This window comes from Ochotona princeps, chromosome 31 (genome assembly GCF_030435755.1).
Source record: "Ochotona princeps isolate mOchPri1 chromosome 31, mOchPri1.hap1, whole genome shotgun sequence".
NCBI classification, from domain to species: domain Eukaryota; kingdom Metazoa; phylum Chordata; class Mammalia; order Lagomorpha; family Ochotonidae; genus Ochotona; species Ochotona princeps.
This window is the reverse complement of record NC_080862.1, coordinates 6,486,333-6,504,936: the sequence shown is the minus strand read 5'-3', so window position 1 is coordinate 6,504,936 and position 18,604 is coordinate 6,486,333. Positions and strand designations below refer to the sequence as shown.

Below are 18,604 nucleotides of genomic sequence, written 5' to 3'. Positions count from 1 at the left end.
GAGAGGTCCTCTGGTGGCTGTAATGTTGTTTTGGGGGACAAGTGGGGGTTGCAGGGAGGTGTTTACAAGGTGGCATCTTCTACCCCTGTACTTAAACTCCTTCCCCTCTGCTTAGCCTGGCTCATCTTCTTTTAATCAGTGCAGTGCTTAATTACCCCGCTGCGCTTGCTTGTGTATGCCTCATTGCCTTCCGCCCCCCACCCCCACCCCACCCTCGAGAAGCCGGACATAGCTCTTACTCTCCGAGTAATGATAGTAATTGCTGGTGCTCCTCATCCTTCCCTGCTCACATTTCTTATGGCAGGTGTCTAGTTCCTAATTAAGTGCTAATGAGCATGCCTAGTGGACCGTGATGCCGCTGCCAGCTTCTTCAGTTTAATGTCTCACTGTCGCCCGGCTCTTAAAAAAGGTGACAGAGCAAGAATTAGTGTCTGTGGGATGACAGGAAGGTGCTTTCTATGCATAAAGAAATTGTTAGTGTGGTCTCAGGTGGCGAATGAGTGGTTTATAAATACTTGGCACGAATGCGATTCATGCTACCCGCTCCGCCCTCACCCGTTTTCCCACTTTTCTCTAATTGGAATGTGACTGTCTCGGATGGAAGTTTTAAAAAGGAAGTCCCAAGGATTGTTTTCAAGATGCTAAAAGTGGTTGAAACTTGATTGTGAAATGTTTTCTCTTACTGCTTCGGGGGGTGGGTGGGGCGGGGGGTGGGGAAGCGTGTCTGAGACGCAGTTAAAAATCAGTCAGTCATCTGGGTGGAAATGACTAAAGATTTGGCACTAGGGGCAGTAAATAGAATGGCACTGAGTCCCAGGGAAGAAAGCTGATTGCCTTGTTCTGTCACATCCAAGGTGAAGTTGGTGTTGAACACCTGACATAGGACAAGATTGATAACTGCGTCATTGCATGCAACGTCTTTGAACGTAACATTTCAGGGCGAGGATGGTGCGTGGTGGAATGGGCCGAGTAATGGAGGCCACGTGGTGGAATAGCATAGGACCTTAGGAACAGGACCTTAGGAACAGGCACTTGGGGCCCCTCAGTTGAACATTCCAGGCAGCTGGGGAACAAGTGCCAAGGTTCTGCCCTCTCTGGACCTCCTTGTTTTATTCATGGCATAGAAGGGGCAGGTTTTGAGGTGTGGGCTCAGGAGCAAGGACAGGAGCGATACCACTGTCCTCAGCTTGGAGGGTCCTAAGGCCTGCTCCCTGAGACTGTCCCTTCTGTGGGCTGTCTGGGGCAAAAAGCAGTTTCATCGAAGGGGCTTTCCAGCATTTTCCCCCTTCCTCTGTAACTGAAGGGAGAAGGTTGGCAATTTCTTCAGTGCATCCCTTCCAGGGAATGGGAATACACCAATGTATGCTCAAAGATCGGAGATTGTTTCGTGGAATTGGGACACACAGGTGCGTGGGTGATATCTCTGAGACACACCAAGGGGTTAGGTTTGCTTCATCCCACTGCTGTAGTCAGTCAGTGCCAGGATGTGGTCTGGCACAGAGTCTAGGGGACATTATGGTCTTTGCAACTCTGGCACTTTAGAGTCTGTGGTCTCTTCGCCTTGATCCCTGCACGGAGCCCTGTCCAGCGTGCTGATTGATAGACTTTGCTTAAGGACCAGTAGCGCCACTGCCAAGGGATTTGTTACGCTAGAAAGTGATGTGTTACTGTATGGGAAGGTGAGGGTGGTACTTGAGGAGGTGAAACTTTTGGTGAACTGTAAGAATTAATCACATTTTTCCCTTTTCCTCCCACTGTCTCTGCCTCCCCCCCTCTTGTCCGTGTGTGTCTGCCCTTGTGCCACTGTGCTCACACCCACTGTCCCCTGATGCTGTCTCTGCCACGCTTCCCTCCCTCCCCTCTTGCCCCACCCCCTGCCATCAACAGCAGCAGCAGTTGCAAGCTCAGCATCTTTCTCATGGCCACGGGCCCCCAGTGCCTCTAACACCTCACCCTTCGGGACTGCAGCCTCCTGGAATCCCGCCCCTCGGGGGCAGCGCCGGCCTCCTCGCGCTGTCGAGTGCTCTGAGTGGGCAGTCTCACTTGGCAATCAAAGATGACAAGAAGCACCACGAGGCAGAGCACCACAGAGGTGAGAGGCCGGGCAAGCCAGATTAGGACCTAGTCCTCATACTCATACCGTGCGGCAAAGTTGAGCGCATCGCTAAAGCCAGCTCCCCCCACCCCCCACCATCCTACCCCAAGAGCAATGAGATAAGAGGACGTGTCGCAGAGCTGCTCATGGAGACACGGCCCACCCTGGAAAGCTTGCGGGCTTGGCCGTGGGCATTTGTAGATTTCCCATTCTCGTTAGGTGCAGGCATCTTGACAGCTTGGCAACTGCCTAGTTCATGCCAGTGGCCTGTACCCGTATTATGGAAAACTGTTAACTGCCTAATTGGGTAATTTTCAAAGAGAGTAATGTTGATCAATGGGGCACAATAAGAAGTTAAATTTGAAAGTGAATGTGTTCAAATGAAAGGTTTGATAATTGCATCTGTTACCACTTAGTCCCATAGGCTTTAATTCTAGTATGCATTAAATATTGGGCAAAATTGCACTTGACTAATTTTTTGAAGAAAAGTAATTTATTCTGTCAAGAAATAAAAAAAATAGGCTTTGTGTATGGTTAAACTGTAAATCTTATGTTTACAAAATACTGTAATTTTCAGGAAATCACTGTATTAGGAATGTGCAATGACTTATATAAATAAAAGCCATTTTTAAAACTGTTTGGGGCTTGTGTTCTAATTATTCCCCCCCTTTTTTTTATTTCTGTTCTTGCTTCTGTGTCTGAACGGGCATGTCTGTGCGTTTCTTGGTAACCTCGGGAGCAGACAGAGAGCCAGGCACAGTAAGTACTCGAACGCTTGCCGCGTATTAAACATGTTCACATTCACACACACACACACACACACACACACACACACACAGATTTCCCTGCCAGGTCTGCTTCCCCAGGCCATGTCTCTTTATGCAGAAGCTCACACAGACACGGAGATGCTGCCTGTGTATGTCTGTATTACCTAGCTGATTCTCTCACTTTCCACCTATTCGTATACGAGCCTTTCCCCAGCCTCTCCCCGTTTATAACAGAATTGTTGGATGAGAGGAGCATGGTTGGAAGGTAGAGCTGTTTGCTCTGATGACTCATGTGGAAACACACTTTGATGTGGGTGTACCCCAGACGCATTTTAAAATAGGTTGGTCTTGCATCCATCCTAAGTTTTCATCTTAAATCCGTTTCCCAGGCTGGGGCGGAGGGGGGGGTCACGGTCTGTCTGTGATGTGGGTTAGTCGTGTGATCTCTGTACCTAAACCACTCATTATCCTCTGTGTGTGCATCCTAGTTGCTAGGTTTCCATTTCTGGTTTTCTCTGCACAATTGTCACTGGAGTGTGAGCTTGAACTCAACCTTCATTTTCAACCCCAGAACTGGGCATAGAAGCAAGCATTTAAAAATGGAAATGCAGTGGACAGGCTGTTTGCTCAAAGAGCTCATCTTTCTGTCCACCAAAGTCACACCACTTTAGATGCTGTACATTTCATCGGCAGGTGCTTCTGCCAGGGAGCTGTAGGAAGATGTGTGTCTTAAAATGCATTTCCCAATGCCTGTGGCACAAACGGGAACAGTTAACCCCTCTCCACTGGAACAATGCGGGTTTTTTTTTCTTTTGCCTGTTTCTGTCTGCATAAGCAACCATATTGTGAGCAGTGTGTGTGTGTGTGTGTGTGTGTGTGTGTGTACCTATTTAATATGGCCAAAGCAAGGAGATGCTGAACTTTTAAGTCAGACAGATACTGTTTTGTTAGTGACGAAGGTGCGGAAATCCTTTCAGTTTGAAACATTTATTTAGATTTTTGTTCTTCTTTTTCAGTGGAAGGCTCTTCCTTGTGGAATCCTTGTTATTTAGCAGTTCCCTTTGAGGCAGGTTCGGATGTGAGGGTGTGCTTGGAAGAAGGGGTAACTTGGCTTTTAAATTCTTGTACTGAAACTTTTCTCTGGGAAAATGCTGAGGGGGACGGGACGGTGGGTAACACTGTATCTAGGGCTTGAAATATTTTACACACTAAATAGAAACATAAGCAAACTGGCGTTGACGGAGGATACACGGGACCTTTCTGTTTGGCCACACCAGTCTCCTTAGAGCGATTCAGCCTCTTTGCTGTCTTCACTGCTTCAGCAGGGGGTCAAATTAGGAAAAAATGAAAACGCCTAACCCTGCACCAAAAAGCAGGTGGCGGAAAAAGTGCAGGGAAGGCCATCTCCTGCAGGCTGCGTTTTTGGTTGATTGACTCCCCCGCCCAGTACCACTGTCTGACCCTAAGCACCAGGAGAGGCATGAGTGCTGCTATAGGAAGGCCATGCGGGACAGGTCTGTGTCGTCAGAAGACCTTTCTTCGAGAACCAGACCAACATGCATATTATAAGGACAAGATGCTTAGCAAAGTTCACCAACGTGTGCGCATCCATTGTGCACGAAGTACGCTGGTGCGAGCCCTTCGGAAACCCTGTGCGCGTGAGTAAGGGGAGGTCTGGCCTGACCTCTGGTGATGTCGGAATGTCTTTGTGTTTAGTTTCTCATTCGGCTCAACAGTGTAAGCGAACAGTTCATTGGGGTTTAAGGATGGGGTAGAGAGAAAATGACAGATAAGTCGCATACCCTTTTTTAAAAAGATTTATTTATTTTATTGGAAAGGCAGATGTACAGTGAGGAAGATTTTCCATCTGATGATTCACTCCCCAAGTGGCCCCACGCTGATCCGAAGCCAGGAGCCAGAAACCTGTTTCCGAATCTCCCACATGGGTGTGGGGTCCCAAGGCTTTGGGCCGTCCTCGACTGTTTTCCCAAGCCACAAGCAGGGAGCTGGATGGAAGGTGGAGCTGCTGGGATTAGAACCAGCACCCGTATGCGATCCAGGTGCATTCAAGGTGAACACCTTAACCATTATGCTATTGCGCCGGGCCCAAGTCGCATACCCTTGACATAAAACATAGTTCTTGAATTTTTTTGCTTTTGTTGTTGGGTGTATATCTGTATTTGAAAGGTAGAGTTAGAGGGAAAGACATCTTCGTTGTGCTTCACTCCCTGATGCCTGTGGCTCAACTGACTCAAGCCAGGAACCTCTGGGGCTCCCACGTAGATGGCAGGCGCCCAGGGACTTGGGCCATCTTCTGCTTGCTCCAGTGTCTTAGCAGGGAGCTTGGTCAGAAGTGAAGGCCACGTTACACGTGGCATCTTAACCCACTGGGCTGCAACGCTGGGTCTGTTAGATCTTGAGTTTCAGGCAGCCAAGGATTATTTGAAGTGCACGAGTTAGAGTTCACAGCCATTGACCTTCACAATCAAAGCATGGATGTGTGACATCAACCAGTCTGAAAAGGTAGTGTTGACTCCTGCTACTGCCTGCTAGGCTTCCTTTTTGTCCTATCAGATTTTTTTTGTCATATTCTAATGATCTTTTCAGCGAGTAAGTATGTGGACTGTGTTGCCTGCGTCATTCATGCAGGGACCTCTAGGGTGATGATGATATAAAATGGGAAAACTAAGCTAATTGGAGCCTAAACATTGACAACTCAGTCTGTAGGGAGGAACTAAATTGTGCACTGACCACATGCGTGCGACTTTGTTGCCGTTATATAAAATTAGGTAACTTCTCAAACTCTGTGTAGAATCCAGTCTGAGGGAAGCAGTGGCTGCAGGGTGGCATGTGTGACTAGTGCTTCTGCCACCACAGCGCTCACCTGTTGAATCAGATGATTCAGGTAGGCCGGAGAGGTCTGTCAGTCACTCTACTCTGTGTGTGTGTGTGTGTGTGTGTGTGTGTGTGTGTGTTTACCCCACTCCATGAGGCTTACAGCAGTTACTGAAAAGCCAGTCAGCTTTCAGGTATTACATCTACAGAATCTTTCTACGTTGGAATAAAAATGTTTGAGAACCCTGAAGAACTTTTTGTTTCTATAATTACTGGATAAGAAGTAAAACTCATAGGCCCTGGTATAGTAGCCTAGTGGCTGAAGTCCTCACCTTGCCCATGCTGGGACCCATCTGGGGGCCGGTTCCTGTCCCCGAGGCGCTGTTTCCCATCCAGCTAGCTCCCTGCTTGTGGCCTGGGAAAGCAATAGAGGATGGCCCAGAGCTGTGGGATCCTGCACCCATGTGGGAGACCCAGAAGAAGGTCCTGGCTTCAGCTCAACTCAGCTCCAGCCATCATACGGGGGGCCATTTGGGGAGTGAATCAGTGGACAGAAGGTCTGTCTTCCCTTCTCTTCTGTAAATCTGCCTTTCCAATCAAAATAAATATCTGGGTTTTTTTAAAGACTCATTTAAAAACGAAACAAGAGATGCTTCATTTGTGTTGACATAAATAGAGCAGCATTGCTTCGCACATTTGCACATCTGTAATGACTAGCTTCGAGTAGGATAGCTGGATTGAAATAAGTCCGTTCATTCTGTTGTGCGCAGTTTGGATTGGATTTGAGAAGGAAAACCTACCAGCAGATTGCACCTGTCTGGGACTCTTGAAGGCGTCCGAGGAGCAAGTTCCAAACCTTGGCCACCAAGATGATCAAGGCTCTAGGGTTTCTTTCTTCCTGCTTTTTATATTAAACATCTACTTCAAGAACAAAAATCCGAGCGAGAATGTGGGGCGTGTGTGGGTTTTTTGTCTGTCAGCCTAGAACTGGTTGGCAGGTAGTTTGTGTTTATACGTAATAACCAAATAACTCCATGTGCTCGTTTATAAAGTTTTTGTGATAAGGAAAATAAATGGCTCCCTTAATAAAATGAAAATATTAACAGCACCAAAATTTATTACTTCTAAAATGGACGGATGATAAAGCTAGTTATGTTTTAGAGGGTTTTTGTTTGTTGGAATGTTAAAAACAGTTTCTTGTATATATATACATTTCATGTATTTGAATGGCAGAGAGCAATCCTCTATCCTCCAGTTACCCATCTTGGGGATTTCCGCTGACAGCAGGGGCTGGACCAGGGCAGAGCCAGGAATTGGTAACTAAATCTGCCTCTCCTACGTGGGAGGAGACTCACTGCCTCCCATGATGCCCCTTCGTGGGAAGCTAGAATTGCAAGCCCAGCTGGAGTCCTGGAGTCCCCATCTGTCTGAGATGGGATTTGGACATCTAAGCTGTGCCAGAATCCTGTCCCTGATTGGGCGGAGGTAAGACAGCTGTTATTCTTAAATTAAAATTTGGCTGTTTCTGATTCTCCAGACCTTTTTGGTTTTTTGGATTTTTTTAATAAAGGAAACACATTTCATCTATTTATGTATGTAGTCAACTTTTTGTAAATGCCTGGCTCTAGAAAGGCCAGCTATTGAGCAAATGAACCTGTTGAAAAGTCATTTTTTTCAGGAGCATTTAATAGTAATACAAACTAGATGTTCCATCAGATTAAATATACATTACCATTTAGCTGAAGGGACTATTTAAATACTCCTACTTCAAAGGCTTGGAATTAGAGAATTGGCGTAAGAGTTGTTTGGCTTTTAAAAAAATAAAATCCCAGAATGCGTTTCACTACCGGAGTTCATTTCACCAAAAGGGTTGAACACTGTCAAGTGTTGTGTGTGCTTGCTACTGTTCTGCGGCTGTTGCTTTTCATGTTGCAGCTCAGTACTTCTTGAATGGAAAAGCCTGAAAAGGAGAGAGGCTCCAGAGCAGAGGGTTGTGTGGACCTGGAGTTCATGGCGGGCCCTGCAGGTGTATGGGGAGTGTTGTGGTCTGTGCTCCTCTGATTCCGAAGAGGGCTTCACTCCTCAGACACCCCAAAAGGGTTCCTGTTCCAGAAAAGACAGCAGCTCCATGTGCCACACTGTCATTTCATTGATGAGACAGCACAGGCCAGGAGGCCGGTCCCTCTGGTTTGTCGCACTTACTTAATAGAAATTGAAGTTGAGATCATGTCTGAGGGACTGTGTATAACTTCATGATCAGTCCTATAGACGATCAAGACGCAGCAGTTAAAATTGACTTAAAGGGACTTGTGCCAGCGGTCACTTTGGTGGTTGGTTTCTTGTTTTTCTTCTTAAGCTGTGCCTGACTATTAATTGGCACAGTTAGAGCCCAATCCGTCACTCTTTCTCAAAATAAGGCTAAATGTTATAGAGGGCAAAACCAGTTAAGATATGAGGCTTGCTTTTGTGGAGTTCTGTTGAACCTTTTCTGAATAGGATGATAACTTTCCACATTCCCTCCCTGTGGACTTCCGGGCCTGTGGCAGTACTCGAGGCAGTGAGTTGGGGAGATGGAGAAAGAACATGGATTTTTTGATAAAGGCAAACCTGAATGGGATACTGCCTGTACTAGGCAACCTTTCTCATCCTTTTGTACTTGCCTGGCCTCCATAAATGCCGATGGCAATGCTGGTGTCCTCGGGAGAAACTGAGGAGACTTTAGAGGGGGGAGGTACTAGACGAAGCAGGTACTTTCTGTCCTCACGGAGTCGCAAGACCGGAAATGCAGTTCCTCAAGGTTTCCCCTCCCGTTTGCCAACACGGATTGTAGGAGGGGCTTTCGGATGAGGGGCCTCGTGCTCCTGATGGGTTCCAGGGCATCAGGGCCCTGACACTGCTGCCAGCCGCTCCCTCACTCTGATCACTCGTGAACCAGCACCGGGAGGAGCTCACGTATTTGTGAGTTTGACTTGGCCTGATATGTCAAAAGATTGCCCGGAAATAAAGACTCAGAAGCCAATGAGTCACGTAAGATTTCAGTTTATTGACAATGCTGAAGAACACACTGCGGTTTTCCTAAGCAATCTCTCCAGCCGACCCTCCTCCTGGCGGAATTGGAGCCTGGAATCTGAAAAGGGCGCTGTTGAGAAAGCTGGTGTCCCTGCCCTTGTGCGCAGCCCCAAAGAAAGGCAAAAGCCCGTGGTGTTGGCATTGTCGAGTGCTCTGTGCCAGGTGGACGTGTCTGCTGCAGTGGCTGCACTGCCTCCCTCCCTGCGTGGGCACTGCGGCCGGCTGCAACACAGAGACGCTTTCAAGTTCTTTCTCAGGGTGACTGCAGTGTAGAAATGACTGCTTTCCTCCCCCCACCAAAATACTTTTGTGGAGTTAAGATGATATTCTTTAATTCAAACCCTGTACAAGTACTACAATCTGGAGCAATATTACTCTTCCCTATCGACACCATCATCATTTCTGACTTTCCCTTGCTGGAATGCAACTAGGCATCTGAGTGTGTGTCTTTGGGATGATAAGCTGTGCATGTAAGCTCAACAGCTCACACTGAGGTCCTGGCCCAGTAGTTGGCTCTTGCGTTAGCATTGCAAAGTGTCTCATCGGGAACTGGAGAAGTTGAGGCACAAAAGTAACTCCTATGCAACCTGCTTGTTCGACGCACCAATGTGATTTTTGCTATGGCCAGTTTTGAGTTGCAAAAGGATAGTATCATAAAGTCATTGAAACATTCTTATCTTTTTAAGATTTTTATTTATTCCATTTTTTTTATTGGAAAGGCAGATTTACAGAGAGGAGAAAGAGAAAGCTCTTCCGTCCACTGGTTCACTTCCCAAGTGGCTATAACGGCTGGAGCTGAGCCAATCCGAAGCCAGGAGCTTCTTCCAGGTCTCCCACCCAGGTGCATTATCCCAAGGCAGTGTGCCATCCTTGACTGCTTTCCCAGGCCACAAAGCAGGGAGCTGGAAGGGAAGTGGAGCAGGCAGAACATGAACTGGCACTCATATGGGATCCCAGCTCATGCAAGGCAAGGACTTTAGCCACTAGGCTAGCACACTTGGTCCTGAAACATTCTTTTAAAGTAGTCATATTACTGTTTGCTTCAGAGTTTATTTTTGTTATTTTGTTCTTTATCTAGAGAAGGAAGATTGAAAGGCAGGCCGGGAATAAAGAGTGATGCCAAAAGTGGCAGATAGCTTACTACTCCATGCAGCCTCTGTATTTGCACGTCCTCTTGACTGAATCGCCCATCTGCATTCTGCAGTGCCCGGTTCCTGGGTCACAGTGTGAGAACATGTTGACTCTTTGCTGTGTTTTACATTTAAACTATGAAGGAGAACAGGTGCCTGTGAACCGACAGCCTAGTCATGGCTCCTAGATGGGACGTGGTTGTCCCATGAACCTGTTTCCGCTCTTCGTTGGTTGACCAGTGGCAATCCCGTAAGTTCCATGAGCTAAAAAGGGATTTGTCGAGATGTTGGACAGCCTTGTGGGAACGACCAATCAGATTGCAGCAAAAAAGTACAGCGTGCCGGGTGATGGTTTAATTGGTACCAGGTGTCGATGGAGGAGGCACACAGATGTGACGGGGTACGTCATTACCTAATTGTTTTAATGTTCACTGAGAAGTTAATTGTCAGTGTGGAGTGTTCTAGCAAATTAGGTTCCCACTGCCTTGGCGTAACGGAGGATAAATGAGGTGTCGTGAGCTTCCAGTCTGTAGCTCTGACACAAACACTTTTCCTGCAGGGAGGAGAAAGGTCCCAAGGGGAATCGGCGTGGCAGCTAAGGAAATGCATCTGAAGAATGCACATTATTTTCACATTAGGGAAGCCTGTCTCCTCTTTGCCTGTAGCCGGGAGTGGGGATTCCTTTCCGGTTTGCTGCTGGTGGTTTTTCGGCTTGTAAGAAGCACTGCTGTGGGGTGTCTCTAAGACATGCACAGGCTTCTAGAACTGGTGCTTGGAGCTGCGCCTTCCACTCGCTGCCTTGAGTCACTTTCCAAAGTGTCTCAGTAGGCGCCAGCATCTCATACTGTTCAGTTACTAAAGACAGGTAGAGTTCTGCCTCACCATGCACAGTAACAGGAAGGCGGATTGGAAATGGATTTACTGGGACTCAATCCAGCACTCCATACTGGGGCACCAGTGTTGCAAGCCTAGCCTCCCATGCCACGATACCAGCCCCTTCAGAATATTATGGTTTTTTTCAAAGATTTATTTTATTTTTATTGCAAAAGCAGATCTTCCAAGGGGAGAGACCAAAAGATCCTCCATCCAGTGATTTACCAATCGTGCGGCTGCAACGGCCAGAGCTGAACTGATGTGAAGCCAGGAGACAGGAATTCCTTCTAGGTCTCCCACATTGGTGCAGGGTCTCAAGGCCCCGGTTCGTTCCTGATGCTTTCTCAGACCACAAGCAGGGGGCTAGATGGGAAGTGGAGCAGCCGGGACACAAACCATCACTCATGGGATGCCAGCACTTATGGGCAGAGGATCAGCCAACTGAGCCATCATATCAACCCCGAGAATACTTTTGAATATTTCAAACAGGAGCACTTTGTTAGTTTCAGATCTGTAAATAGCCCTATGAAATCTGTTGCTTCTCTTTCCCTTTTCTGCACAAGGGATTTCAGAGAAAAAATTTAAGCTTTTGTTGCATTTTTAAAAAAAATTTTGAATCCTATTGATATCAGATTACCATTTGTGTTGAACCATGTAAATGTATTTTATTAATTTCTGAGGAAAGGGTGTGATCAAGGATATAAATAGAACAGGTTCTTGGAGCAAGAGCTTTTGGAAGCAGGTAGAGCTTTGCTTTCTCAGTCTCAAGTACCTACCTGTTCAGGAAAGACACATCCTGGTCCGCAATGGGGAGGAAAGAGGTTCCGGTAGTCCAGACCGGAATGTTTCCTTTGGGCACTGCGGGAAGCTCTGAGGTTGGTTTAGAGGTGCTTCTCCGGTACCCTTAAGTTCTTAAATGACGGCATCATTTCAAATGTGTGTTCGGATGTTTATTTTTGTTTAGATTAAGGCCACAGTGTATCCTTAACTAACACCCCACTAGTTCCGACATTTTTGGCAATTACCTAGTTAACCGTTCTTCAGCAGCAGGGAAATGTTCTGTGTTGCATAACACATGGTTCCCATCTTTTCCAAAGTGTCCTCTGGATCTGACTGGGGAGGGGATCCACTCCCAGGATGCTCTGGGGGAGGTCTGTCAGTTTTACTCCCAGCATGTGCTTCTGCTGCTTGTCAGCCATTCTGTTTGGTCATCAGTGCTAGTGTGGACAGACAAGACCCTGAGGAAGCGTGGGGTGAAGGTGTCTCCAAAAAAAGTCCATGGAAAATGGAATGAGAAGTCAAGTCTATTCTGGTACAAAAATAATTTGAAATCCATGCAACATGAGGTCTTTAAAAAAATATCACGGAAAATATGTGTCACATAAAAGCCATGCATAGATTCCAGACATTTTTTTTGGTACCAAGATAAATATGTCTTTTATTCCATTTTTCCATAAGCCTTTTTGCATTCCCTATATGTGGATGCCTGTTGATAGCGACAATGGTGTTCTTACTGGTGTTCAGGAGTTCCAGTGTTGCCAGAGATGGGGAAGGCCCTGCTTGCCTAGCTATGTTGTATAGTTTCCACTTAAAAATATGGAGGGAATGTTATGCCAACTGTGCCAAACTTTTGACACAGGTTGACATGAACAACATGATCCATAAAAGGAAAAAAATAAAAATGCAACAATTCCAATGTATTTCGCATCCTAGGGTGTCCATTTTCTGTTGTGAGTTACGCCTGTCTCTTCATCACTTTCCTTGGCTCCACGTAAGGTGCAGAAAACTCATGATGGTTTTAGAATTTCCGTTTGGCTGCATGACTCCTAGTTTGAATTCCTGTAGAGGACAGAAGGTAAATAAGATGATTTTATTTCTGAACAAAATTTCGGAAGAAAGGAACCTGTACACAGTTTGGAAATCCCAGGCCTCAGGACATTTGTAATGGACGTCTGCCCACTGTTTGTCATGTCTAGAAATTCCTGGCAGATGCTTAATTTTACCAGCTGCAAGGTGAAATAAAAACACCTTGATCTTCCGGGCTAGAATCAGAAGCTACAAGTCAGGGTGGTAACACTGGTTCCCATGTTGGTCCGAAACTGGTCCGTAGTTAAATATGTATTTAGCAAATACATATTTGAAACAATGAATTCTACTTGATGAATGCCGCTTGGTAGGTTGAAACGGGCTCTGGGAAGACGTATGTGTGTGTGTGTAATGACGGCCTGCAGTGATGGACTGTGTGTGTGTGTGTGTGTGATGACGGCCTGCGGTGATGGGCAGCACATAACACAGGTGGCTTGCCCTCTGCTGAGGTCTTGACTTTTTCAGGGCTTAGTCTTGGATTTTGCACGGAGCATTCATGAGTGGAAAAGCAGGAATTTGAGACTATTCTGCATTCATGTCAATAAAAGTGGAAGCGGTCTCGGTAGGCATTGCGCTGCAGCTGGTTAAGCCGCTCCTGGGCATGCGTGAATCCCACATGGGTGTGCTCAGTTCTGTCCTAGCTGCTCCGTTTCCAATCCAGCTCCTTGCTGACGCCCCTGGGAACTGGATGATGGCCCAGGTGCGTCCCTGGCGTCTTTGTGGGAGACAAGGATGGAGTGTCAGGCCCCTGGCTTGAGTTTAGCTGTTGTGGCATCTGGGGGAATTAACTAGAGGTTAGGAAAGCTTTTTTTGTCTCTGTGCCTTCCAGTTGAAGAAATAAATATCAAAAAAACGCCAAGGTCATTCGCTGGTGTTTTTAAAGAGAGGTTATGAAATGTTCATTCTTTGTTTTGAGGCCGAGGAAGAATTCCCATCTGAATGAACTCCCCAAATGAACTTTGACCCTGTACCAGGCCAGACTGGGAGACAGGAACTGAATCCACATCTCCCAAGTGAGTGGCAAGATCCTGATCACGCCAGCCAGCACTGATGCTTCCCAGCACCTGCATTAGCAGGATAACTTGGATCAGGGGCCAAACCGGATGTCAGAGCCAGGTGCCGTAAGTATAGGGACAGGCATCTTCACAGGCCAAATACCCATCCCCAAATATCTGTTTTATTTAAGAAAATGATACCTTCGCGCTCTTGGGACAGTAGGCATACAGCTGCGTTAATCCAGGAACTCTGTGTGACTTGGTTAGAAAGGAGGAGGAGAGAAGATGCGTCAGGCACTATTGTGTCTCCTTAGAACAAATGTTGGGTGCAGCAGTCTAAAAGGCTGATAGAGAGTTTAAGTGAGCACATAGAAAGTGTTTGAAACTCATTCTTCTGGAAGGTAGGCATCTTTTGGACACTAGAACTGTGCAGGTGGTAGACAGGGCTCCACGACATTAGACAATCCTGCCTGGTCCCCAGGTAGAGCCCTCCGGGTCACCCAGCGGGATGGGAGAGCAATGCACCATGAAAATGGTCAGGGGTACTCTGTCTTCTCACCTTGTGAATCTGATTTTCTTGTGGTTGGAGAGCCTGGCTGACTTTGTGAATGGCTTCAAGCCAAGCCCCCTGCCTTGCATTCTTCTGTAAATGCTGTCTTCTTACGTTTGTACTCATAACACAGAATCCTACATTTTGAGAAAGCAAAAGGATATTCCTGTCAGTACCTGGGAGTAGTGACCCATCACGACCAGCATCCACACAAGTGCATGAAGGTGTTTTGAGTTTGTGTGAGAAAATGGAGTGAAGTTTATTTTGCTATGAAAAGTATTTGAAATCCCTTCAGTTTTTTTTTTCCCCCAATAGCTCATTTTCCATGCGCTTCGGGATGACCCTTACTGTGCATGGATTTCAGAAACTTTTGTGACAAAATAAACTTTCAGTTCAGTTTTTCCCTAACTTTCAAGCAGCCTTGTTTTCAACCGTGGGCCACAAGAAGGAGGAATCAGTAGAGCGTAAGGAAAATGTCCATCATTGGGTCTCTCGAGACACCAGTGACATCATTGTTGGGTTTCTGGAGGACAAATGAGGGAACCACAAAGTTAAGGGTCCCCACGGTAGGGTTTTCTTTTTTTTTTGGCCCAAGGCTACAGTGTGCAGTGAGGCTCATTTGGTGGAGCTGTGACTTGAGATGAAAGGCAACAGTGAACGCCCTGTCGATGGGACAGGTGCAGAAGCTAGGTTCCTGGGAACAGGGGTCAAAGGAAGTGGTTTATTTCTGGTTGGAACCTTTCTGTGGCCAGGCATCCAGTAGCAGCAGCAAGCCAGCATCTCCTGGGCCCCCTGTAGCTCTTCCCCGCGAGAGGAATGTAGCTCACATTCTTCATGGCATCAAAGGCTTGAGACATCATGTTTCATAACTTGTTGAAGTCTGCCAGGTGGATGGGGCCGATTTTCAGATAAGCAGGGGGTGCCAGTTCCCAGCCTGATCTAAATTTAGAGGAAGTTTCCAAGCTTTTCAAAAACCTATTCAGATTACAGGCGTCATTGAATCTGCTCAAGTAGGAATTACAGCAGTAACTTCTAGCAGAGGAGCAGAGGCTGCAAAGCAGAAATGGCTGGCTACAGAAATGCGACTGTTGCTAGCAGGAGTGCACTTGACTTTAACATTCACAGTACTCCCTTGACATCATTTATAAAGAGGAAAAAAAAGGCATTAGAAAGCTGACTTGGAACAACTGAGTGGTTTGGAAACCCAGTGCTGATCACGGCAGGAGGAGTGTGAAGGTGGGTTCTACACACTGAAGCTCCCAAGTGTTTTCTGCTTTTGTGATTTCTGCCTTACTTGCTCGGCTGGGGGCTGTGTGCACTCCAGTTTCTGTGACACCCGGCAAGGACACCTGGCAGGTCATGTAGGCAGAGCACTCCTCAGTTCGTACTTTTTGAAAGTTGCTTGCTTCAAACCCATCAATAGAAGCCTGCTAACTTGCTCTTTTTAAAAGTTATGTTAACTGTTGGTAAACTGACCAGTCATGACTGTATGCATGTGTGGAATTGGCCTGAAATGTATAAAAACCCTGTGCTGTTGAACCTCAGCCTTTTTTTTTTTCTGGCCCTTCTTTGTCCCTTCCGCCTTAGCTTCGGTTGGGGTGGAGGCTGGGACCCTAGTCTGAATAAACCACCTTTATGCGTTTGCATTGACTTCAGACTCCTGATGATTTTCTGGGGATCTCAAAAATCTGGGCACAACAACACTAACTCTCAAATCATCCGCAGGCTCAGCCCCTGGCCAAGTGCTGGCTGCTGGACGCTTGCAGAAGATGTAAAGTCGAAGATTCAGTCCTTGGTGCACCTGTGCAGAATAGAGGAGGCAACCTAGGGATAAAATAATACAGAGCAGAGACAAGTGTATTTAAACACCGCTTACCTATGTGAGCAAATTGCTGTTCCCTGGCGCAGCTCAGCTGTGAGAGCGCTGGCTGGTGGCACTTTGCAGGCAGGCATGGTTCTGTTCCTTCCCTCCCACCCTTCGTTAGGGCACAGGGTCTGGCTTGGAAGGGTTGGTTTTTAACAGGCATTTGTCAAAGTCATTAGTTCTGGGATCCAGCCATCTCGCTTTTTCAGCTCCGAACAGTGTGGTTATGATTATTTTGAGCTTCTCTGTATCGAATTGCCTGGGTCCCCCCCACCTTTTATCTAAGCCTCCTGGCATTTGTGTAGCTTGAACAGTCATGAAGAAAAGAGCTCAGTTCACTTTCGAGCCAGCTCCTGCCGTGGGCCAAGAGGCCCTGCTTGTCCCCTGGTCCCCAGTTTTGATTTCCTCATGCTGGGAGTTGAGCTGGGAATACGCCCCGTGTGAGGAATGAAAACTCAGGGCCTTGAAAAAGTATATGGCGAAACACTGGCTCCTGGTGCATTCAAATGGCATCCTGAGTGATCTAACTTAGAGGTTTGCCCCAACTGCTTCTGTGAATTGTGGCAGAGAAAGTTAGCTTAATTGTCTGTGGGTTTTACCACCCCCCTCTTGGTTCTCAAAGTCTCTTAGAAATGGGGGTTATCTGAGTTTTGTGAAAGGAGGATTTCACACAGCTCATTCAGCATTGTTCAAGGCTGTAACACATCACTGAACAAATTGCCCCCTTGCATATGCTAATCCTGCACTTAAAAGAACTCATTGTAACATGTTCTGATGCCTTAGCCCAAGGGGAGATGGGAATTGAAGGGATGTCAGATCGTGTCATGTGACCCCCAAATATCTAAAATGCCTGTTTTCTTTGGGTCAGCAGTTTGTACTAGGCATATGCGAATGAAAGTATCCTGTGTAGTTAGAGGAAAAGATTAGTCCTTGTTCTTGGCTTTTGTGTGTGGGAGCTGGCCTGGCAGATGAAGATTCTCTGGCTGAAATTCCCACTTTGGCTCTTAAATTTCAGTGCTTTTGGCAAGGAACACCCAATCTTATTTTCAACAATAAATTAAAGGAATTCAAAAGAGCCTCCTTTATTGTTGCCGTGGAAAAAGTGTGATTTGCCCTTTAGGAAACCATGCTGCTAATCCTACCTTTTTCCTGTGTGTGTGTGTGTGTGTGTGTGTGTGTGTTTTAAGGGTTTATTTATTGTTGTTTTAAAAGGCAGATTTTTACAGAGAGCAGAGACACACAAACATACACAGAGAGGTTTTCCATCTGTTGGTTTACTCCCTAAATCACTGTAACGGCCAGACCTGAGCTGATCCAAAGCTGGGAGCCAGGAGTGTCTTCCTGGCCTGCCAAGTGAATGCAGGGGCCCAAGACCTAGGGCCCTCCCCTGCTGCTTTCCCAGGCCATTTGCAGGGAGCTGGATTGGAAGTGGACAGCTGAGACATGAGCTGGTGCCCACATGGGATGCCACTGCTTGCGGTTGGAGTTACTCCTGCGCTGTGCTGGCATGCCAGCCCCCGCCTGTGTGTGTTTTTGAGTTCCCATTGGTTCTGCAGTCTACATTGTTGATCAGGAAGTTGCTGGGGGGACAGAGTAAAAGCACACCCGTGTAGACACAGTAGGTTCCTATTCTTCCAGTGGTAAATAAGGCAGAAGCAAGTAGAATTCAAAGCCCCCCATCAGGTTTTGGATGGTTTGATAGCAAAAGCGGGTCTCTCTTTTAAGTGTGTGAAGAACTATGAACATTTGCCATCCAAGCCTTTAGCTGAGATGAACCCAGTGGAATGAAAGACTGAAACAGTACTCCTATCCAGGTTGGGTTTTTCTGTGAACAAAGAGGCCCAGGGAAGAAATCTGATTAAATTTTTTGTCTTGCAGAGTAATTCCCTCTTGGTCCCAGACAGTCTAAGAGGCTCAGATAAACGCAGAAATGGGCCTGAATTTGCCAATGACATCAAAAAAAGGAAGGTGGATGATAAGGACTCCAGCCACTATGTAAGTAAATAAAGGGCCTAAAACAGACGTTGTTTGCCTACAGCTCACCTTGTCCAAGTGTTCACTAAGATCTCCATGATAATTTCACATCGCCCCAGTACATTCCAGAGGGCAGGTCTAACTCTTCAGTTAATGGTTCTCCTGGGCCTTCTATTGCATGTTACACTTTATGCCTCAGGGACCCTTATGAGACTGCAGGGTCGGCTTGATGGGCAGCGTAGTTCTACAGCACCCTGTGCCCAGGAGATTCCTGCCCAACATCGTGCAAGCATGGACCCAGCAAATGTAGCCCGTACCGCTGACATCAACTGTTGCGGCCGGCTGGGTCAGTAACGTGGGCACGGTGAAGGATCGGGGATGAGGCACCGACACGCGACCAGAGATGGTGGAAATGTCTCTCCCCGGCCTCTCTCGAGGCCTGCTTTTATTGCCTCCACTGTTGACCTCTCACCTAGTTCTTGTTTACACTTTAGCCCACACTCTCAATATTGAGTTCCATTAGACCAGGTGCTTTCAGCCCCAAGCCCATTACCTGTAGTGCTCAGTTTAGCCAGTGCTAACCAAC

General features: G+C 46.9%; 1 protein-coding gene across 10 annotated transcripts in view; it reads left to right on the top strand.

Annotated features, from left to right (window-relative positions):
- The window catches only part of TLE1 (TLE family member 1, transcriptional corepressor), an 80,487-nt gene that overhangs the window by 37,051 nt on the left and 24,832 nt on the right, over window positions 1–18,604 (top strand). For 6 of the 10 annotated variants that reach the window (XM_004591797.4, XM_058657343.1, XM_058657339.1 and 3 more), the window contains exons 7-9: window positions 1,888–2,092; window positions 2,838–2,854; window positions 17,923–18,039. In XM_004591797.4, the coding sequence (XP_004591854.1) occupies window positions 1,888–2,092; window positions 2,838–2,854; window positions 17,923–18,039 (339 nt within the window). The remainder of the gene's footprint in view (window positions 1–1,887; window positions 2,093–2,837; window positions 2,855–17,922; window positions 18,040–18,604) is intronic. The other 4 variants (XM_058657344.1, XM_012928866.3, XM_058657341.1 and 1 more) reach the window with 1 other exon arrangement.